At 32.2% G+C, this 24,204-nt stretch overlaps 1 protein-coding gene across 1 annotated transcript; it reads right to left on the bottom strand.

The window, feature by feature from the left end:
- Positions 1-446: 446 nt before the first annotated feature.
- On the bottom strand, positions 447-4,282 carry LOC122603929 (NADH dehydrogenase [ubiquinone] 1 alpha subcomplex subunit 2). The gene is made up of 3 exons (XM_043776786.1): positions 4,083-4,282; positions 3,854-3,960; positions 447-734 (listed from the first exon to the last, which is right to left on the bottom strand). Exons 1-3 carry the CDS (start codon positions 4,169-4,171, stop codon positions 637-639), a joined length of 294 nt encoding a protein of 97 aa, XP_043632721.1. The 5' UTR covers positions 4,172-4,282; the 3' UTR covers positions 447-636.
- Positions 4,283-24,204: the final 19,922 nt, after the last annotated feature.

Genomic DNA, 24,204 nt, shown 5'->3' with positions numbered 1-24,204 from the left:
ATACAGTAAACAATCAAATTACTTAAAGTTTATCCATCAATTATCAAGTAATTATATATCAAGTAATTTGAAGATGACCAAAGGCACGGTGTTATTGAGTCAGAAGGATAGAAGATAGACACGGTGTAATTTGTACGTCTATTCCATTCAGAAAATAACTATCTTGAATATGGGAAGGACCAAGTAGAAAAATAACTTGCCGAAGACTCCTTGTTGCCTTGGAAACATGTATCTTTTAGGTTAATTGATCACAAATACATACTACTGTTTGTAGTTGATTTGTATCAAATATATATCAAAAAGCAGAATAGCAAGTGCCTGAAACAACCACACATAAAAATGAGTACATAAACCAGTAACCTGCCATACTACAGTGCCACAAATTCGCAAGCTGAATGCCCGCAATCCTCAAAGGGACTAGAACTTTCACGCACAAACACAGGTCATTAGACAATTTGCCGGAAAGGCATTGAGTGATGCAGATTTCATAGAATCACAGTGTTCAATTCCCATCATTCATATCATGTTACAAAATCAAAGAGGTTGCTACAATCAGGAGAAACACCAACTTCATAATGCTACCCGACGATCGGGGTTATTCATTTTAAAGAAACAATAATTCTTGTGATATATAGTTTAGGATTTAGCCCCTCCCTTTGCAAGGTCCTCCAATGCCTTAGAGATTTGGGCCTCTGACATCCCTTCCAAGCGAATACCTCTCTCAACGCCCATGTCTGTACACCAATCAAGAGCTATGTAAAATACAAGGATTAAACCAAACTGATGCAACATTCAATGATAATTAACACATTAATAACAGTTTGTCAGATATCCATAGCCATTCAGCATGGACAAACCTAAAATTTGTAATGGATGACAATGTGCAGATAAGCGATTCTAACTCGGAACCTTTTCCAGGTAGAAAAGGAAGAAAAATGTTTATGTGAATGACTAGATGATATAATACCAATATAGTGAGGTAATCCTACAATTATGGTCGACTCCTTGAGCTTAGAAGACAGTAGGGAACATATGTAACCAGCCACCGATGACCGGGGTTATAGACTATAACTTATTACGAGATACCACATTTTGAACAAAAATACTTGTGCTTTGCAAGCACAAGGTTCTTTTGGAAATCTTCCTCTTTCGAGTCATTAGTTGCTTTGATATGAAGTGCAAGTACAATAGTAAGGATATTCGCTCAAATACTATCTTTATCATGAAGCTTACTTCTCTATTATCCAAAAACTACTTCAGACACATCATATATCTGATTTAGTTATTTGAAAATTAGTGTGGAGCTGGGCTTGCATTAACCGAGTTTCCTTGAGAGCCTAAACAGTATCAGGTGGTACATTTGGTATGCAAATTATGTGTTTTCTTTTGGCTGGGTGGGCCAATCCACCAACTTTAAGTTGAAGCAATCTGTTTTACCCACCGAACTATGGGAGATGCCCTACTAGTCGTGGATCACAATATCACATACACAATACAGGTCCACATAAACCAGGAAGAGGCACGTTTGTTGGACTCGGATAGCCAATAACTACAAGAATAAACAAGAATCCAAGTGCAATCATAAAACCAAGAGGTACAAGAAATTCATTGAAGATAGGTTTTGAAAAGAAGTCAAAATTCTGTGTAGCTTTGAATACTTCTGATTTGTCTCGTAAAGAAACCTCTACTGATCAGTGAAGCTCTTTGTCACACTCGAATAATGGGAAAGATAAAAAAAATCAAATGAAGCTATCCATGACATGGTCTATGTGTCAAATAGCCATGTCTAACAAAAGTCCATCAAAAGAAAAGTAATGTGGTGAGTGGTTATAGCACCATTCCTAATTTCATGCATGACATGGTTGGTTTGTACAAAACCATTATAGTCCCATGCATGAATGAAAGGACCCATGATCCCATGTTGGTACAAATGCTAATGACGTACAACATTGAGAACAACCTCCCATTCTTTTTTTGTGTACTTGTGTGGTGATTAGAAAAGGAATTGGAAAGAAGGAAAGAACGATTTCGAAGGAGGTTCCTCTGTTTTCTTTTTTTTTTTCATTCTGAAATGAAAATGAAAGGTGGACGGTTTTGTTGTAATACAAGGCAGATGCCTCTCAAAAAAGGAGAGGAAACCTCTCAATATAAAGAAGGAAAGAAATAAGGTCTTCCATGTCTTGGTTACTAGATGGTAAAATAAAGAAGGAAAGAAATAAGGAGAGAAAATTCTTTGAAAAATATCTTGTCTTTTCTCATCGTCTTCGCCTCTGTCTTAGATTATTTTCATCCGTTTAAACTTTAAAGACGCCGTCTTTGTAAAATCTTTGAATGGATCATTTACCCTAACTAATGAAGCACAACAGAGTAGAAGAGCTAGAAAAGGACACGAACTAGGGATCCAATTTATTACTTACAAAACAAAGCGAGGAGGGTAGGAGGCATGTCATTTTCTGGATTGATGTCAATGATAATCCTTATACTTTCTTGAAAGCATTGACGTCTACAGATGCGGCTCTTTAAAAGTTAGCAATAGCGGATGCAATAAATTCCATCATGGGCAATCATAACTTGTACTTGAAAGTTAGCAAAACTCCTAGAAAACGTGAGCCTCGTGGGATCCAGAAGAGTACCTTAAAAAGAGCTTTAAACTAGACAGTACAACAATGACCTTTAAAGAATTAGTTGCTAAAGACTTCACGCAAAATGAGGACCTAGATCATTTCGTTAAATACGTTTGGGTCACTAGAGTAGCTCTATAAAAATACTCATGGCGATTTTAAGCCATTATAGGCCTGTACATTAGATTTATAGGAAGACAACCATTTTATAAGGATACCTAATTAGCAAGGGTTAAATGGAGCAACCTTAAAGTTTTTTACACCAACACAGGAGAACAAAGTGTTGTAGACTTGTTTAAGTACTTGAATGGGATAATACTAAAATTCATGCTCCAATATAATGGTCGTGAAATAACTCAATAAGCTCCTTCCGTGACCCATATACATAATATACATCTGATTAGTATTTACTGAGCTACTGGAATCATCTGATAAAGCTACAAGAAATCTGTATCGAGCAGCAACAACCCACATTTACATCAACTATGGTAGCATCAGAAAATGTGGTGTGGTAAATCATAGTTTAGCGATTTCAAAATTTCCAAGTGTGTTTAACAACCTTCTAGTCAAAGATCAGAGATACTTGAGACACTTTCAGCAATCCCTATCTCCTTTATTAAAGTCAATCTCATATTATAGTCCAGCATGTACACTTTGTTGTGTATGCATCATTCGCTTGCACTTCATAAGCAGTCAAAACAAACGCAAGTGCAAAAAGCTCCGATAGCAAACGTACAAAGTACGTCGACACACGTCATCCATCCCCAATGGGTGTTTTACCTTTTAAAAATCCCACTACAAGTTCTTATTACTACATCAGCAAATTAAAGATGTTCACTCATACACAACATTTCCATCGCACGCACACAACCTACCAAGTTCTTACTCAGTTACACTCACTTAAACGAGACTAAAAGTTTTACAAAACCTCAACGTAAACTCCACCAACAATAGTTCAGCAAGTCAGCTTTATATCTAACTTCTCTTAGTATCCCGTTTAAGTTCAATCACGCTAAACCGAGTGACATAAGCATCAAAAACGCGGCAGCTTAAAAACCTACGTAACTAAAAACCTAAACCTATAAGAAGGTGAAACTAAATCCTAACTTTACAACTTAAGTAATAGGCACATCAAACTTATATCAATATATCATTTCAGTTGATACTAAAGTACTAATTATATACCAATAATGCAATAATAATAACGAAAAAGGTATCGAATATAATCGAACCGTATCGTGCCCAAAGCTGAGGTTCGGTGCCGCTGCATTCGCGGATAAGAATCGGCAGCTTAGGGTTTGCTTTCTTCAGCTCCTTGTAATTCTTTTCAACAAATGATCTGTTGTAATAAATTATAATTATCAAGGATAGATTTGATTTGGGGCGGAAATAAACTAGAAACCCTAAAAAAATTGAGATTACGGAAATGAAATGATGATTATTGATTAATTAGATTAATACCTAGTGGAGGAGCTGGCAGGTGAAGTTTGGCAAAAGAGGAGACGAAGTTCTTTGATATTTTTGGAAAGTTGTCCGATGCGTGACGCCATTTTGAGATGTCTCCGGGGTGGCGTTGCTAAAGATTGATTTGCAAAATGTTCTAACGGTAGTTCCGATTATGAATCAGGACCGCCACGTCAATAACTCATTAACTTGGTGGAGGATGGTTATTTATTTTATTTACATACTATATACTAGATAGATTTTAGAGCCTTGTGACCATGTCTAGCAGGCTGTGTCCAATACTGGATACGGGGCTTACGATATTATTAATATTAGATATTCATACATTTAAGTCATAAAAGTTTATAATTTTGATGATATACGATTCAAGTGTTATACTTTACAAATTGTGGTACAATAATCACAGGTTTGTCACTGTCATTATTAGCTGAGATAAAATTATTTGTCATAGTCATTACACAAGACACATGGTACAATAACTCCTTTATTATAGAACTTTTTGAAACCAGTTGTACTCATAATATGATATTATTATATATGATAAATAAGAATTAAAATATAAACATACCAAGTATATGTCTTTAATCATGATGTGGGCTCATAACACGAATAAATTTATTTTCAATCACCTGTCCTATGATAATTAGATAACAATTAATATTTTTTTCATATTCTTTGATAACAATTAGGGTTCATGATTTGAGTGGTAATTGTAACTTTAAACATTAATATGCAAAACTAATATATAAAAAGAGAGAAAATTTTGTAACTTTTTTATTGAGAGATAAAATGAATCTTGAATGGAGTTCACATTAATTTAGATTTAGTATTCAGTAACAATCTGTTGTAAACCGTGCTTTGTTGATCGTCTCATGTTCTGAGATTTTTATTGTGTTTAAGATAAGGATGTTGTATTTCGTTATCTGTTATTGTGTTTGGGATAAATATCTAAAGTTCATATTATGTTTATATTAAATATTAATATTTATAATTTATAAAAATGTAATCTAATATATTATTAAATTGGACGACATTATCAATATTGTATTGGATACAAATGTACGACATTTACATGTATCAATTTATAATATTTTCTTATAAGTAATATTTATCTTTAATCATGTAGTCGATATTGATATTTATATGTGTAAATCTATATTTATTTTTATATAATCAAAAGTTAAGAAAAGTCAAAATTAGAAATTTTAAAAAAATCGGGAGATGTGATTACATATATTGTTTACTCCGTATAACATTTTATAGATAAGATAAATTATTAAATAAATAAATTTAAATGTAAAAAGTACAAGTAAAAAAAATTTTAAAAGAATATATTTCTATATTATTGAACACATATATTGTATTTTAACTTTTGAAATAATTTGTTGTAGATATTATTTCATATGTTAGATATTTTTAAATTAATTATATGATTAAAATTTTTTAAAAAATCTTCTCAAGTTGATAGCTAAAAATAAATATATATTAAATATTCAGGGCTAAAAAGTATAAATTATTGATGGATAACAAAACAACATAAATCTAAATGATTAATTTGTTTTTTTTTTAAATTTCTCAAATTGATAGCTAAAAATAAATATAAATTAAATATTCAGATAAAAAGTGTAAATTATTGATGGATAACAAAAAAATGTAAATTTAAATGATTATTTTTATAAAAAAAAAACTTCTCAAGTTGATAGCTAAAAATAAATATAAATTAAATATTCAGATAAAAAGTGTAAATTATTGATGGATAACAAAAAAATGTAAATTTAAATGATTATTTTTATAAAAAAAAAGTTTCTCAAGTTGATAGCTAAAAATAAATATAAATTAGATATTCAAGGGTAAAAAATATAAATTGTTGATTAGAAAATAAAAAAATGTAAATTAATGAGAATTTTTTTACAAATATAATATAATAATATATTTCGATAATGATTATTATAATTTTTAATTTATAATTAAATTAAATGATGACATAAGCGAAAGTCAATTTGATAAAATTAAGCGATTTGATTGGTCAATAAATCATTAGTTCAACTGTCTTATAGTATATATTAAGATTAAGATCCAGTGTGTCATGCATGGATTAATTCATAATATTTATATTTATTATTTCATTTATGAGTAAACAAATAAAATGATCAATTGCTTCTGGAATAATATCCTCTCATATCATGATAGCTAAGGTTCCAACACTAACTATCATGTCTTACCAGTGATAACAAAAGTTATAACATATAATCGGGAAAAACAAAGCTTGAAAGCATATAACAAATCTAAATTTTAATATTATGAAATGTTTAATATATTCACTATCACATAATTCATCATAAATCATGTTACCGGATCCTGTATTTTTTTTCAAATAAGTTTATTTTTAGTTGAATTGTATGATGATAAAGAAAAAAACAAAACCATTTTGTTTGTAATAATGTCACTAATTAATTCGAATGATAAGATGATAATATTTAATGAAACAAAAAAAATCCAACTTTAAATAATAATTGTGAAAAGTTGGGAAACAGAATCTTTTACCTTGACAATTTGTCGTATTATGTTCATACATTTTATGCTGCTATATACGTTCAATAGTTGCTAGAGTTTATGTACTGTGCTAAAGTATTGTTAGGTCGTACGTTTGCTACTCTTCTCTACTCTCAAGGTAGTCATACCCAGCGGACAGGTATATCGTCTTATCATGTTCGCGACAGACAGGTATAAACACTTTACCCTTTGACGGCTTTTACATCTTGATGGCCAGAGGTCCTTATGGAAGCAGTCTCTCTACCTTTGGGTAGAAATAAGACTGTCTACAGCTCACCTCCCCCAAACCCCGTGATGTGTGAAATCTAGTTTAATAATTTGTAACAAGACCTACCGCTAACTGACTACAACACACTTACGGACAGTGTACCTGTTCGTATGTAATATAGTTAACTGGAAAGACCATGATCGAACATAAGGATTGAATATTGCACTTAAGGTTGCAAAAATGTAAATCAATATAAGGTTTGGTTTGTGACCGAGTTGTCACTTTGCGTTTAGAAAAGTTAGTTTTATGAAATTAAAGCAAGTTAGTAATTCTAAGGAATTAATCGAAAATGGTTTTAGTGTAAACAATAATTAAAAAGCCATCTATGTCGAATCCGCTACACAAAAAGTCTAGGTTGCATATAGGTTAAGCTCATTAATGTTGGTGATAATAATCGTGACAAGACAACAACACAAACGGGTGCACTACTTTTGTAAAATCGACTAAATCACCTAATCAACTCAATTCCTTGCAACAAATGGTACCACCAACCCTATTACAATTCCTTGAACTAACTAGTTTGTTTGATTATTTAAATAACAATTTTATCTTTGTGAAAGAAACGTGGTACCACCTACCGTTAAATCCACTTAACAAAATAATTTCTATTAGACTTGTATTCTTTACTATCATACCATAACCTAGCAAAAGTTATTCATAGACAAACAACTAAAATAATACTTGCATTTAACTAGTACCACTATCGAAGAACACAAATTTAAGTAGAAGAAATCACTTCATTAAGATCTTGACAAAATGTTAAGTAAAACCAACTTAAATTCAAAATATTATGCAACCATAACTAATTGTTTCACTTCATCTTCATAGATGTATAAAGATTTAGCTACTCATAATGTTAAGAGCTAAAGATTGAAATAAAAAGGAAGACATAATGTACCAAATATGAAGTAATAATCCAAATCAATGTTACAATCGAGCTATAATAAGTAACAATAGCCAAGAATAATCTTGAAGTCTTCAAATGATGTTGGGGTAGTGAAAAACCCTTGAAAACCTTAGAAATAAGGCTGGAAATAAAGTGTGTATCCAAGATTAGGGTTAGGGTGGAGTGGTGGATGGTATTTATACCCCAAGAGAGAGAAAATAGTGATGTCAGTTCGATCTCGCGCCGCTAGAACCTTTCCTCGCGCCGCTAGGAGCATTTTTGAGCAATTCTGATCAACGAACATCAAAACTCGCGCCGCTAGGACCCTAGCTAGCATCGCTCTTCATTGGCTCGCGCCACAAGATTAACACCTCACGCCACGAGATTGTCCAGGATTCGCCATTTCAGCTTCGTTCTTGACCTCACTTCATCCGTTAGTGCATATGGACCATTCCTAAGTCTTTTTCTACCATTTGTAAGTGAAATACCTACCTTAGACCTGAAATCACTAGCAAATACCATAAAGCCCCACAAAACATGTATAAACAGCTATCAAACGTGTCTAAAACGTCCAAATTGTATGAGGGAAACATGTATACTTTGCGACATATCACCCCGCTCAGGAATTGACTACAGTTGTTGTTGTTCTTGAATGGAAGCTCAAAAGTTTAAAGTATAAAAATTATATTTAGGGTTTATTAAAAGTTACTTAAGTTATTTTTATAGAGTTTAATTTAGAATTTGATTAGGAAGAAAATTACTAGAACACAACATTCATTACAAATACTAAGTTCAATATATTAATAATTGTATATATTTAATATATTTTTTATTAGTAAAATAATAGATAATTTAAGTTATAGATATCTTAGTTTAAATACAAATAAATTAGATTAAAATAAATAATTTATTAAATAGTTGTTTTTAATGAATATGTTTAAATGGACACTTGTCGCTTTAATACAGCACCACATGTCGATAAAAGAATGCTATAATTCTGTTTTAGTTTATTGGTAGATATTTATTTATTAAAAACAATGGATTATGTGAGAATAGATGTAAAAGAAATACAAGTTTTAAATCAATAAACTAAAATTAAGTATAACATCATTAAAATAAAAATAAATTTTATTTTCATTATGTGTAGATAATGGAGAGAATGTAAGGCTCTATTTGATTGTAGAAAACGTTTTAGTGGTTTTTCATTTTTAATTTTTTAGAAAATGAGAAGGGTTTTTATTTTATAGAAAACAAATAAAAATTTTGAAAACGTGTTCTATTTAGAAAATTAAAAAATATGTTAGGGATGTGAGAGGAAGGGTGGGGGTGGGGGGTGGGGGGATGGAAAATGAAAATGGAAAACAGAAAACAAGGAAAAAATGTTTTCAATTGAAAAGTGAAAAATATTGTTTTCTATTTTTTTGAAAAATATTCTTTGAAAACTATGATTAGAGATGCGTTTTCTATTTTTTTTTCCATATTTTCTAGGAAATCAAAAATGGAAAACAAGGGTTGTTTTCCACAACCAAACGCACCCTAAACGATTCTCACTTCTCTATTCCCGACTTCATTCTCCGATGCAACCAAACAAGAAAGGTCTTTCTTATTCTCTTTCTCTCATTTCTATTTTATTGTACCAAACATCCCCATCACTAAACCATCTTGATCTTATTAAAATATAGGGTTTTTTTTATATATTTTTTATCTCTACTTACGATACTAGCATGGTACCCGCGCGTTGCAGCAAATACCATTAACACTACTTTTGATGTAGTGGTTAACAAAAACGGTAGAATTGGGTGATCAATTGATCGTCCATTCATCCGAAATTTGTTTTCATATGCAAGACTTGCTGTTTACCAGCATGTTGCCTTAGAACATTGAGAATTGAGAACCCTTACTGCTTCATTGAATTGTTCAATGTGGTGAATAAGTGTAGAATTAATAATTCAAGGTGGCTATTTACTAAAACTTTGACATAAACACAAGAAGGCTTTTATATTAATATCATATAATATAGAACATATAATGAATTATATTTCCATATGGGAACTCGCTTGCATTAACGGATTAGCATATTTAAATCCCAATGGTAAGAAATCTTTTCTTTTCAAAGCTACTAAGTGCAAGTCATTGCAACAATCTTCGCTTGCTTAATCACTTCATCTTGTAGCTCAGTGAACTATTGACTATGGCCACTCAAATGCCAATCATTCTTCAAGCTCATACAAGACGGTTTTGAGCTGCTTGAAACAACCTTTAGCAGCACATGTCTTCTTCAAATAACTTGCTGCTGAAAACAGGTTGTGGGGTGTTGTAGAAATATTCAGTGAAGGGGAACTGATCTTTAACAAATGCAGATGTTGGTTTTTTTCATTTTAGAATAAAGTACAGAAGGAACAAAAAGAAACCAAATCTACCTTCTATTAGTATAGTGGGGGTGTTTGGGTTAGCTTATTTTCATGGCATTTTTGCTTATGAAAGTAAAATAAGTTACTTTTTAGTGTTTGTATGGGCTTATTTGCTTAGACTTATTGGCTTATATAAGCCATTTTTGAGAAGCCATATTTGCCAAGCTTTTTAGCTTATTTCCCTTCATTTTCCTTTCAAAAGCCATAAGCTAATCCAAACACTACAAAAAAACTTATAAACTTAAAGCAAAAAAGCCATAAGCTACTTATATTTTATAAGCATAAGCCATTTTATAAAAGCTAGGCCAAACACCCCCTATGAGTTTTAATCTACGGGATACAATACAACCAAACTCTAATTCAATTTATTATATCGAATCAAACATCATATGGGCATTCTATGTATGTAACGGGTCACTTTATATTTTCATCATTTCCTCCGTTCCCAATGTATGAAGTGATATAGAAGTGTTGTTAAAAAATTATTGAATCCACAGATAATAACCCGTATGTATGGTATCACAAGCGAGTGTATAAGTGATGAAAATTTGTATAACAACTTACCCAAACGAACTAGAGTAATAACAACATAGTAGCCCAATTTCATATGTTGTTTAGCTCAAGATTAATATTATTGAACCGGATGGTGGACGTAAATAAAACGTAAACCGATACGGATCCCTGTTCAGCCTATGGGAAAAAAGTTTCAAGAGGTCATTTCCTAGACTTAGAAAATATGAAAAGGAACATCTTATAACAGAGAACGAATTATCGTTGTGACAATGGTGATAGTGAAATAAAAAGTAAGTAAGTAACTGCTCAGTGCCCTCTTCCGCGGGTTTTGAGCCCCAATACCTCGACGGTGTATGGGGGAGGTTAAGATGTAGGCAGACCTTACCTCTACCTAAGTAGAGAGGCTGCTTCCAGTTTCTACCTAAATGGTAGAAAAGGCCCTCCAACCTTTGCATGGGATGAGGATTGAACCTATGACCTCTATTTCGAAACCATAAAGTCGGTATTTATTAACTACTAGTTACTGCAGATACAAATGTAATACAGTAAAAAATTACTCCATTCATGAAACAAGTATATCGCAACATACACACAGACATATATATATATATATAACACCTGAAGCAGAATATGCTAAAGAATTTAAAAGCGCGCGCACACACACACATATATATATAAGAGATATAAAAAGAAGCAGAAATTGCAATCATTATTATTATTATGAAGAAATCAAATATAAGATAATTTGAAGGAGATGATATATGTATACACTAACCTTTAACTTGAGTTGATTGGGGGCCTAATGAATTAACAACGGAGGATCGAGGAGAAAGGTAAAAAAAAGAATTCTTGGTTGTATACAAAGATAGAGGAATTTTTTTTATTATTATTTTACAATAGAGGAATTGATGAGAGAGTAGGAAAGGATGAGAAAAGGGGAGAGGGAAGATTCTCGTTACGTATACAGAGCACCGAGAAAGAAAGATAAATTGTAGAGGATGGAGTACGGAGTACCCTATTTACTATTTACGAATTACAATTTAGACATCCATGGTTTTTATTTTAATTTAACTAGAATGTTACCCGCGTATTGGGGTGCCCGTTGAGTTAGTGACGGTGAGACGGTGGGTTCATAGGTCATAGATTTTATTTAATTTTAAATAAAAAATTTTAACATTGAAAACTTTTATTTTTATTGATTAACTAGGAAATGTATATCTCGCATTGCGGGATTTCAGTTATCGTGTTTGCGTTTGTTGTTGATGTGGTTTCATATTCGGTTAAAAAAAAGTTTAGGAAAAAAAATTAACAATCACTTAAAAATCAAAGACAACAACAAAAACACTATATCATAAATATGTTTTATTACAATGTTTGTCGTATCCAATTTATATGTATTTAAGAACAATACCACTGTCACGCCGTAAAATATTCGATATGAAACATATAGGTTTGTTTGCCCAATAAAGTCAAAAATAAAAAATATAGAAAGAGAAAAAAAACTAAGGGTAAAAAAATTCAAAATGAATGTGAGAGTAATGCCCAAAAGTTTGTGACGTGAAAATATATAAAAGTTTCTAATACATTAGTTGAGAACATAAAAGAAATAAAAACTCCGGAAAAATCAAGAAATACAAATAAAAAAAAACGGTATCTGATATGCAAAATTCGAATAGTGATGCGAGGTGTAAGATGAACGAATGGAACAGTGTCAGCGTGTAACAACCTTCAATTTACGACTAGAACAATTTACTTAGACTTATCTAGGTATCTATTCCTAGAGGTTCATTAAGAGAATTGACCTTCTAGACATTTAAAGATATAGTGGCAATTGCCCTCTAGTACAAAAAAATACCCATAGATGATTAGCTATCTTATAAATGTCAAACACAATAATTATGATCAATCAGGTCAATCTAAAAGAATAAATAACAACTGAAACAACATATAACAACACCAAATAATTCAACATATCAAACAACAATAATTTACGTTGGGAGTTCACAAAATATAACATGTATATTGATGATTATGGTGAGATCATAAAACCATAAATTTATATACATGGCTTTAAAGTAAAGAAAGGCATAGTTCCAACTTTAGAGTGGAAGGCTAGACAAGTAAGGAAGGAAAGGCTTCCAAGGTTGGAAGGCTAGACAAGTAAGGAAGGAAAGGCTTCCAAGCTTAGAAGGCTAGACAAGTAAGGAAGGAAAGACTTTCAACCTTAGAGTGGAAGGCTAGACAAGTAAGAAAGGAAAGGCTTCCAAGGTTGGAATGCTAGACAAGTAAGGAAGGAAAGGCTTCCAAGGTTGGAAGGCTAGACAAGTAAGGAAGGAAAGGTTTCCAAGGTTAGAAGGCTAGACAAGTAAAGAAGGAAAGGCTTCCAAGCTTAGAAGGCTAGACAAGTAAGGAAGGAAAAGCTTCCAAGGTTAGAAGGCTAGACAAGTAAGGAAGGAAAGGCTTCCAACCTTAGAGTGGAAGCCAAGAAAGCTTAAAGCTAGACCCACGAGGCTTGGAGTAGGTCCTAGCCTAACCTTCAGCGAAGCTTAAAGGGTTGAGAAAGGAACACCAGCAAAGCGTTAAGGCTTAAGGGAAGACCGGAAGACTAACACCTAGACGAGGTGCCATGTTGTCACACTAGAAGACTGACAAGCCTTCAATCTTAGTGAAGCCTCTAGAATATTCTATTCTTTGAACTCATGTTGGACTTTAATACCAAGGCCCATTTTTTACAAGCCCAAATCACGAGGTTACCCTAATTTGACTGCCTATAAATAGGCCTCATAATCATCAGAGTGGATGGATTCTACATTCTATTCATAACCAACTCATCACACATTTATATACAACATTCTCTGCATATCTACAGTATCTATTCATCATCATCAATCAATCATCATATTACGTTTAATATCCTCCATATATCGATACATCTCTATGGGAAAATCATCATACACCTTAGATTCGCCAAGAATTTATTAGGTTTGCACTACTTTGTAGGAGTTCATGATGATTTTCTTGGTTAAATCCTTTATTTGATTGAGCTCTACTTTTCATGCTCAAACATTGGTGCCATTCGTGAATTTACTTATCACTGATGGTTTTTTGTGTTCTTACAAAGAAAAAATCATCTTTTTTCTTGTTTATTTCTTGTTTGTTTCTTAGATGGCTAAAGAATTCACCCCTATTTCTAAAATTATATCTTCTGGGTTGGGGAAGGGTGTTGATGGAGAAGAATCTCCAGTAATCAATTTGGAAACTTCTGAGATCTCTAATGTTCAAGATATCTTTGGTGAAGAATATCCAAATTATGGTTCTGGATCTAGTGAGGTGATAACAAATGCAACTAATGTTGTTTCTGGTGGTGGATCTAGGTTGCCACCCAAGGTAAGCTTGGCATCTAGCCTTGGGTCTGGTAGTGTTAGTGTGAGACCATTTTTCTCCACACCTTCACCTTCTATATCTCCCTATGTATCTTTGTTTTCAACACCCCCACCTGACACATCTCCCATCACTTTCCATAATGAAGTTGTTGGTGGACGAGATGAAAAAGCAAAGGCCAGTCGAACCTGCTCCTGAACCAGTCAACCCGACAAAAGAGTTGTTAAAAATGCTAAAAATTGCAGCGGGGGAAGGGGCTGATGAGTAAGCAAGGGTGGCCACAGTGCCAAAGTTTGCAACAAAGTCAAGGTTTTGTGATTGGGTGGCAAACTATGCCTTCCCAAACGGGCAAAAGGTCCCCACTATCGTTGGCACTTACGATGGTACTAGGGACCCAGAAGATAATCTCGCAATCTATGGTCAGGCGGTACTAATTGAAAAGTGGGTGGAGCCCGTGGCATGCCACTTATTCCCAGACACCTTACAAGGTTATGCCTTAGAGTGGTTCACCAAGCTTCCTGAGAAGAGCATCAAAGACTATGATGATTTAAAGCAGAAGTTCATAGCTCAGTTTGTCCAACAGAAGAAGCGTCAGAGAAGTCACTTGAAAGCTCACCTAATTAAACAGAGAGAAAGCGAGTCACTAAGGAATTTTATCACAAGATACACCAAGGAATGCCAGAAGATATCGGGTCTCCCTGAAAGCCAACAAGTCTCAGGTTTCACCTTGGCAATGCTCCCTGGCGAACTCCAGGATGAACTAAGCAAGAGAATCCCATTGACATTTCAAGAAGCTATTGATAAGGCATTCGACTTCATTCACTCCAAAGAGACTGCCTCACTAGTGAGAGGTGTCACAAAGAAAGATAAATCTGGGGGAGGATTGGCTAGTGAAGAGTGGAGTCGACATGACCAAAGACGAGAGGAACGTCGAGAGGATCGTCTGGATGAGCGTCGGAAGAAAAGGTTTGGACCATACATCAAAGATGCATCAATTATTAACTTAATTAAATGCCCTAGAGAAATTTTGAACACTGAGACAGTGTGTGCTACTTTCAAACCTCCCTCACCAATGGCCTTCAAGTCTGGGAAGAAGAACATGAATCAATATTGTGAATTCCATGAGGACCACGTACATGATACTAATGCATGTAGACAACTAAAGTGGGAGATCAAGAGGGCATTGGATGAGGGGAAGCTTGAGCACTTAGTCCCGGGAGCTAAGCAGGCATAGAAGACCTTTGCATGGCAAAGGAAGGTGGTAGAGGAGGATGATGATCCAGGAGAGCCTGAGAGCCATGTATACATGGTCCATGAATAAGACAAATGACAAGACTCTAAGTTAGTATGGGTCCCAGTCCCCCTCCTTTGAGAATCATCCTTCCCCCTTCTCTAAAGCATCTTGATTAAGCTACGTCAAGAGTTATTACTTTATTTTTAAGTATTTCCATGTCATTTTACTTCAACTATTGCTATGTTTGTTGGTCTGATCATGTATCCCAACCTTATCATTAATATCATCTTCTTTTCCAAAATAATTGGTCAACAAATTGTTGTAAGTGTATTTTGGCTCTGAGACAAGTTAGAAGGGTAATCCAAATGAAAATTCCAGAAGTCTAAGTGCTGAGATGGAAGAAAGAATTCCTAACCAACTTCTGACACAGATTATAAAAAGCCAAGTGCTTGTATAGGCAAGAAAGACAAACCAAGTGCCTAAACGCTAAGACATACCTAATATGTATGAGTGAAAAATTCAAAAAGGATAAAAGCTACAAAGCAATCCATAGCTAACATTTAAAACAATTTTCATCTCCCTCACCCATAAGGATAGATACCTCTCACAAGAAAAAGATAGATAAAGAAATACAAAATGAACGTTTAAGCTAAGCTTAGCTAGCACTCAATTTTTTTTTATTTTTTCCCATCTATTGAATGAGAGTAGAGTGAGGGTCTCACAAAATGTGAGTCCCGAAGTGTAACAAGCCAAAACTGGGCACGGCTGAACACTAATAAAAATTTATTCATCTTTTTATTCATCGGATAAAAAGGTAGACACTTCTCATCCTTCTCATCGAGAAGTGATATTTTATTCATCTTTTTGTTCATTGGACAAGGTCAACACTTCTCATCGGGAAGTGATATTGGTGAAGGGATAACGAAGAAATTACTCCACCCACATCAGTTTTACGTCTTATTCATTCATTGGATGATAAGATAAGCGTTTCCTATTGGGAAGCGGCGCGCACATAAAATTTATTTATCTAAAAAGATAAAGGAAGTAACAATCCTCCCGAGTAACAAAGATTTTAAGACCCAGACATGAGCAAAGATAAAATAAAATACAGTTCAAAGTTTAATATCATCGCAAAGAATACTTTGCTATTGAGCTTGGAGGACATGAGCATATAATCCAACTAACGCAAGTACTTATACAAAGAGAGGTAAAAGAAGGTAAAACTGCCTCCCCTCTTCCTTTCAACTGTCAAAAGAAGAATCAAGAAACACAAAGATTCATATCAATATATAAATTATATTGAGAAATCGTTAAATTATATATATATATATAATAAAGCAAGCTTTATAAAGCTAAGTGTTCTTAAATAAGAAAAGATATGTCTAATGGGTAGGGGCTCAGGAAAAGACAATTATGAAAAAAAAGAATGTCGACCCTTTGCTTGGGAAAATCTTTTAGAAGTCTCAAATAATTAAAGCTAGCGAAGCTTCAACAAGTTTTAGATCGAAGTTTCAAAAGGAAGGGTCTCAACGATGCTACTCAGCTGGCGAGGCTTCAATACTTGTAAAGCCTGGAAGTGGGTCCCAGTTTAAGGGAAGTTTAAGGCTGGAAGGAGAGAGAGTCGAAGCTTGGAGTGGGGGCCCATTCCAACCTTCACCCAGGAAAAACTCTAGCGGACCTTAAGGAAAGGCAAAAGGCATCGACCTTTAAGCAAGGAGTCGGACCCATAAGAGGCCCTCGATATCACTCTCCAACGAAGCTTAGGAAGCGACAAAGAGGCTGGAAATGGGACCCACTCTAGCGAACCTTAAAAGGAAGAAAGAGAATTGAAGCTTAGACAGTTTAAGTTAATTAATACAAATATATATATAAGTAAGAGAAATAGATGAAAGTTTGAATCTAAGGGCGCGTTTGCTTCGCGGAATGTTTTTGGAAGGAATGGAATCTTTCAAAGGAATTGGAATCTGAAGGAATGGAATTTGACGGAATGTTTTTGATTTTTTGAAGATTCAAGTGAGGGACGGAATGAGATTCCTTCCCCCATCCCCAAGGAATGGAGATTCCATCAAATGAAGGAATGTTAACATTCCAACGGAATGTGATTCCTTCATCTTTAACCAACCAAACACACTAAGGAATGTAATTCAATTCCAATTCCATCAGATTCCATCAAATTCTGTGAACCAAACGCGACCTAAGTCTTTGAATGGAAATCCTTACCTTCAAACTTGGGGGACTTGATGATTATGGTGAGGTCATAAAACCATAAATTTATATACATGGCTTTAAAGTAAAGAAAGGCAGAGTTCCAACCTTAGAGCGGAAGGCTAGACAAGTAAGGAAGGAAAGGCTTCCAAGGTTGGAAGGCTAGACAAGTAAGGAAGGAAAGGCTTCCAAGGTTAGAAGGCTAGACAAGTAATCATTATTATTATTATTATGAAAGAAATCAAATATAAGATAATTTAAAGGAGATGATATATGTATACACTAACCTTTAACTTGAGTTGATTGGGGGCCTAATGAATTAACAACGGAGGATCGAAGAGAAAGGTAAAAAAAAAAATTCTTGGTTGTATACAAAGATAGAGGAATTTTTTTTATTATTATTTTACAATAGAGGAATTAATGAGAGAGTGGGAAAGGATGAGAAAAGGGGAGAGGGAAGATTCTCGTTACGTATACAGAGCACCGAGAAAGAAAGATAAATTGTAGAGGATGGAGTACCCTATTTACTATTTACGAATTGCAATTTAGACATCCATGGTTTTTATTTTAATTTAACTAGAATGTTACCCACGTATTGGCGTGCCCGTTGAGTTAGTGACGGTGAGACGGTGGGCTCATAGGTCATAGATTTTATTTAATTTTAAATGAAAAATTTTAACATTGAAAACTTTTATTTTTATTGATTAACTAGGAAATGTATATCTTGCATTGCGGGATTTCAGTTATCGTGTTTGCGTTTGTTGTTGATGTGGTTTCATATTTGGTTAAAAAAAAGTTTAGGAAAAAAAAATTAACAATCACTTAAAAATCAAAGACATCAACAAAAACACTATATCATAGATATGTTTTATTACAGTGTTTGTCGTATCCAATTTATATGTATTTAAGAACAATTCCATTGTCACGCCGTAAAATATTCGATATGAAACATATAGGTTTGTTTGCCCAATAAAGTCAAAAATAAAAAATATAGAAAGAGAAAAAAAACTAAGGGTAAAAAAATTCAAAATGAATGTGAGAGTAATGCCCAAAAGTTTGTGACGTGAAAATATATAAAAGTTTCTAATACATTAGTTGAGAACATAAAAGAAATGAAAACTCCGGAAAAATCAAGAAATACAAATAGAAAAAAACAGTATCTGATATGCAAAATTCGAATAGTGATGGGAGGTGTAAGATGAACAAATGGAACAGTGTCAGCGTGTAACAACCTTCAATTTACGACTAGAACAATTTACTCAGACTTATCTAGGTATCTATTCCTAGATGAACAGGTAAACTAATTAAACTGATTTATTTTTATTTTTAAGTATAAATCAAAATAAATTAGTTAATTTATAATACTATATAAAAATTATATAAAAGTTAAGATTTTTAGGACATGTGAAATTACCATTTTATCTTTAATGAATTAACTGTCACAATCATTTCATTATCTTCTAAAATATATCACTACTCTTTTAAATCAAATATCCTTATATCAAATACCTACACCATTTAACGCATTTGGGAACGTAAGTACATAACAACATTATATTTTTATTACTTTATAACTTGTCATAATTATTATTACTAAAGGTTTGGCATGATTTGATAAGCCAAAATTGTATACATATAACCTTTATATGTATACAATCTAATACTAGTAACAAATTACATGTAGTATTATTACTATTGCAATTTGATGAAAAATAACACACTACATACGAATGATGTATATGATATTTTCACATTTCTTTATGATATAATCTATATAGGCATATAGTTACCGTATATCGTATAAGTATTAGGACTAATATATATAACCTTAAAAGAAAAACATATAACTATTTGTATATAACAAAGTGAAGATATATAATGGAGGATGGAATAGAACAAATCATAAAATTTAATTAGATATGATGTCATAATTGTTTAGATAGAACTAGCACGGTACCCGCGCTATGCGGCAGTGGTCGTGGCGGCGACGGTGTGATGGTTGGACGACTGTTGGTGGTGGAGCGTCGGTGAGTTGTGTATATAATTAATGTAAAAGGTTAATGGACATATTTTAAATGATAAATGATTGACAATGTAATTTAATCATTAATGTTAAGAGGATAGTGTATATGAAAGTATTTTAAGGGGCGCTAAGTAAAAATATTACATATTTTTAACATTACCAAAAATAAAGAGAGCTATTTTTTTATAATATAGTATAAATATGAATAATTAATAAGAAAATGTTCAGCCAAGTAATTTCTTTTATTAAATATAGATGTAACACAATATTGTTTTATAAATATAAGAGATTTATGTAACCTTCACAAATATTTTAAATATATTATCTTATTACTTTGTACAAAGTGTTGAAAGATTCGACAAAGATTTTATTGCAAATGGTCCCAACAGAAAATGCAATGATCGAATTTCACACGCAATTTCCACTTCGTCCATTTTGGTATACTGAAAAACAGAGAACCCACACATGATATTGGCATGTGTACGCAAAGCTTGTCGAGGCTTAATTTAAAACTTCTTGCCAAGAAGGTTCATAAAGTGACAATACAAACATGGTTAGTCAAATTTAACACATTTGTCTTATAATAGAAAAGAACTGATCGACCTATGTAAATCACGAAATTAAATATCTTTAGTTAGGTCTTTAACCTTGAGATATTCCATTAGGATTCAAATCTTACTTTTTACATTTATATGGATATATTATTGGGGGTGTTTGTTAGAAAAATCAAGTTAAACAGAATACAAACTTTTATTCAAATTTTTTTTTTTTTTATGAATATCATCGAAAAAAGTGATAGAGATGTATATCTCATTAAAGGATTGTATACCTCCCCACAAATTTATGTAGTTGATAGATGTATCGTTTTATATGGAAAGAATTTTCACCATTCTTTTAAGGGATTATTATCTGTAGATGTAACCAATTATTACAAAATGTTTATTTTATGTAAATATCTTGTAAAATGTTTATGTAATATAATGAACTTTTAAATCTTGGTTATTATATGTACTTTTGGACATCTGTGAGAATCATATAAGCTGTCACTTGTAAGTTTTTGATTGGTCATGTACATCCAATAATCGAGATTTGAAAGTTCATTACATGACATAAACATTTTACAAGATTTTTACATAACGTACACATTTGGTCATAGTTAGTTACATTCATATGTAATAAACCTTTTTTTAATGGTTTCTTAGTTTCGATACCATATATGTATGTTATGTGTTGGAATCGATTAACAAAGAAATTGACACACCAATAATCGATAATCACGTAAACAAGGAAAAAGCAAGAATCTAGTTGCATTAAAAAGGTTGAAGGAGAATAATGGCGTAATAGGTATGGGAAATGTGATGCGATATGAGCTTTTTTTGAACGAATTTCTCTTTATCTCCCTTTTACTGTTTGGCTGATCTTATACCAAGAAGTAAGATTCACATTCCCATCTTATTTAATTTTTTGTGTCACTTTGTAGTTCTTTATTATGATACGAGTTCACACTAACATTAATAAACAGCATCCAACTAACTAAATACATTGGACAACTTGCTGTATATAAAGCAGTTTAGTCGTTAAATCTAAAGATCATGCGGCCACACATGACCCTTTACTTCACGAGTAATAATGTGGAATCTCCACAAAAGTTGTCCCATTGATTCATATAGGTCAAAGACATACTTATACTACCATATCATAAGTAATCTATGATATTAAAAATTAGATATCAAAACTTTATATGCATGAAATTTTTTATCCACTAACTAGGAAGTACCTCAGCTTATATGGCAAGAAGAAATTGCTCTCTAAAATGCGCCATTTCGGAAAAAAGACAATAAATAATATTCACTTGTTTCCAACTAAATGTCCAAGTTATTTTTTCTTGATATATCTTAAAATAAACCTAACAAAAATGGAAGTTTTAATAATGATATGTCAAAAGGAAAACTTGAGCAACATAACTCAAGTTTTAATAACTTGAGTTTACTTTATACTTGCAATAATATTAGATTGTACGTAATTGGGTCGTAAGTGCAATTTTGGCATGATCTTAACAAATTATCATGTATAGTGAATTTTTAAGCACGGATTTGCTTTACTTTATATGTTCCTTAATGTTCGATAACTTTGAACATTATATCTTTATTACTTATATAGGAACTTTGCGTAAAAGGTTATTGTTACTCTATTTGTAATTTTTAATTCGGTACCAAAGGGGAAAATAGCAAGCCCCGATACCTGTATCGAAATGAGGTATATTCGGTTCGGTATTCGGTTCCTATTTTGGGCTTACTTCAGTTTCGGTACCAATGGGTTCGGTACCGAAAACCATTCATAGTTTTTAGTATATATTATTATTATTATTATTATTATTATTATTATTATTCGCCCAAAATAATATTGTTAATTCTGTGAATTCATCCAAAGTTCATTTTTAATTCCGTGAATTAACTATCAAAACTGCCACGTCAGCCAGTTACCCGGTCACATGTTGCTATTTATGTTAATTTCTGAAAGATCGTTTCTAAAAATGGTAAGTTTTAAAGTACATTTCTAATTCCGTGAATTCGACCAAAGATCATTTATTATTATTTAATTCATACATTTATATAAACAAATGGAGTTTTTATCAACAAAACTTATACAGAATCAAATTTGTATATGTACAATTTCAAAACGCTATACAAAAACAAATTTGATTTTATTCATACATTTACACAAACAAATGAAGTTTATATTAACAAACATGTACACAATCAAATTAGATTGTATACATACAGTTTCAAAAAGATATACAAAATCAAATTTGATTTTATTCAAAAATTTACATAAACAAACGGAGTTTATATCAGCAAACTTATATATAATCAACTTTGATTGTATACACACAGTTTCAAAAAGTTATACAAAATCAAATTTGATTTTATTCATACATTTACACAAACAAATAGAGTTTATATCAACAAACCTATGCACAATCAAATTTGATTGTATGTTTGAATCTATTGTATTTCGTATCATATGTGTTTGTCTTTGACCAATCAAGTTTGATTGATTGATTTAGCTGATTTTATTCAGAATCATAAAGGTGATTAAATTATATTATCAAACTTTGGTTTAGACATTCCATCAAACACCTTGTATGCAATACTTTGATTGTGATTTGATTCTAAATCATATTTAAGAAACTTTGGTCATCAAACACCTTTTAGGCAATATTATACCAAACAACATAGTCAATTAAATATCTAACAAATTTAACAATTTCAAACGTTAGAATAGATATATGTAGAATCAAGTATGATTTTCTATGTAAATAGTAAATACGTATATAATCAAACTTGAGTTAGTATATATACTTTGGTTTAGACATTTAATCAAACACTTTGTGGGCAAAACTCTTTAAAAAAAATTTTAACAACCAAGGATACAACATCTTATCATATGAAAAAACAAAAATAGTTGAAATAAACTACCAATCATGGTGAAAAATGGTTTCTTTATCTATTTTTTTATATAAAAAACATTAATTACATAAGAAAAAAAAATCAAAAAAATCATTATTTATTTCTTGTTGCTGCTAGCGGTTTGAGGTGGAGATCCAAAAGGTAGTGGTGGTGGTCGGAGATGGTGGTGGTGGTCGCCATCCAAGGAGAAGGAGGGGAGGAGAGGAGGAGATCTAGTGTGTGTGTGTGTTTTGGTTAGGGGAAGAAATTATGAAGATAAATGGGTAGAGTTTTTATCGAATGCAAATTACTATTATACCCCTGTGTTTTTTGTTTTTTTTTCCATTTAGAAGATAAGTTTCGATCCTAGCCATTGATGAGATGATTCAAAGGCCAAGATTTGCCCTTGGATCTCAAGCAAAATTATGGTTTTAAATGAACAAACCACCATAAACCTAATTAGATTTCTATACTAATACTAATACTAACATATAATATTTTAATTAAAAAATAGATTGAAAATACACTTGTCGATCAAAGATTTCAACATGTGTCACTTGAACAACCTTTCATCCTATATTAATTTATTCATAAACAAATTTGAATATGCCTCGATCCGTGGGTATGAAATAAATTGTGGTTAAAGTTAATCGATGATTGAAACTAAGTCATAATAAACATAATGATAAATATAATATATGTTTAGTTAAAGTTTTGGATTTACCTAAAATTTTTACAATCACATCAAAATCGAAACTTGAAGTCATGTTGATTGTCTTGTGATTTCCGATCGTAAAATTCAAATCTTTGAAGTCATGTTAATAACTTATTATAAGTAACATAAGTAATAGAAGTTGAAGAATTGAGAAAGAAAAAAAAGACAGTTTTATTAAGGAGAACACGAATCAAATAAGGTTATAATGAGTTTTGTATCTATAAGTCAATAATTAGACTTTAATTATAAGTCTAATAAGAAAATTGAATCTACATACAATTAAAAACTAATTTAATAAAATAAATAAAATAAAAGTACGCATGTCGATCAAGGATTACGTCACATGTCGTTTTAAAAACATTTCATAACTAGCCAAAAATTAGACTTTAACTCTAAGTCTAATAAGGAAACTGAATCCATATACAATTAAAAAAAAACTAATTTAATAAAATAAATTAATTAAAAGGACACATGTCGATAA

Source organism: Erigeron canadensis, chromosome 6 (genome assembly GCF_010389155.1).
Source record: "Erigeron canadensis isolate Cc75 chromosome 6, C_canadensis_v1, whole genome shotgun sequence".
NCBI classification, from domain to species: Eukaryota; Viridiplantae; Streptophyta; class Magnoliopsida; order Asterales; family Asteraceae; genus Erigeron; species Erigeron canadensis.
This window is presented reverse-complemented; position numbering and strand designations above follow the sequence as displayed.

Excerpts from the sequence above, each read along its gene's own strand:
- LOC122603929 (XM_043776786.1), bottom strand. The coding sequence starts at position 4,171 with ATGGCGTCACGCATCGGACAACTTTCCAAAAATATCAAAGAACTTCGT. Across the intron at positions 3,961-4,082 it reads CCTGCCAGCTCCTCCACTAG|ATCATTTGTTGAAAAGAATT; the intron begins GTATTAATCTAA and ends TTATTACAACAG. Across the intron at positions 735-3,853 it reads TCAGCTTTGGGCACGATACG|ACATGGGCGTTGAGAGAGGT; the intron begins GTTCGATTATAT and ends ATTGGTGTACAG.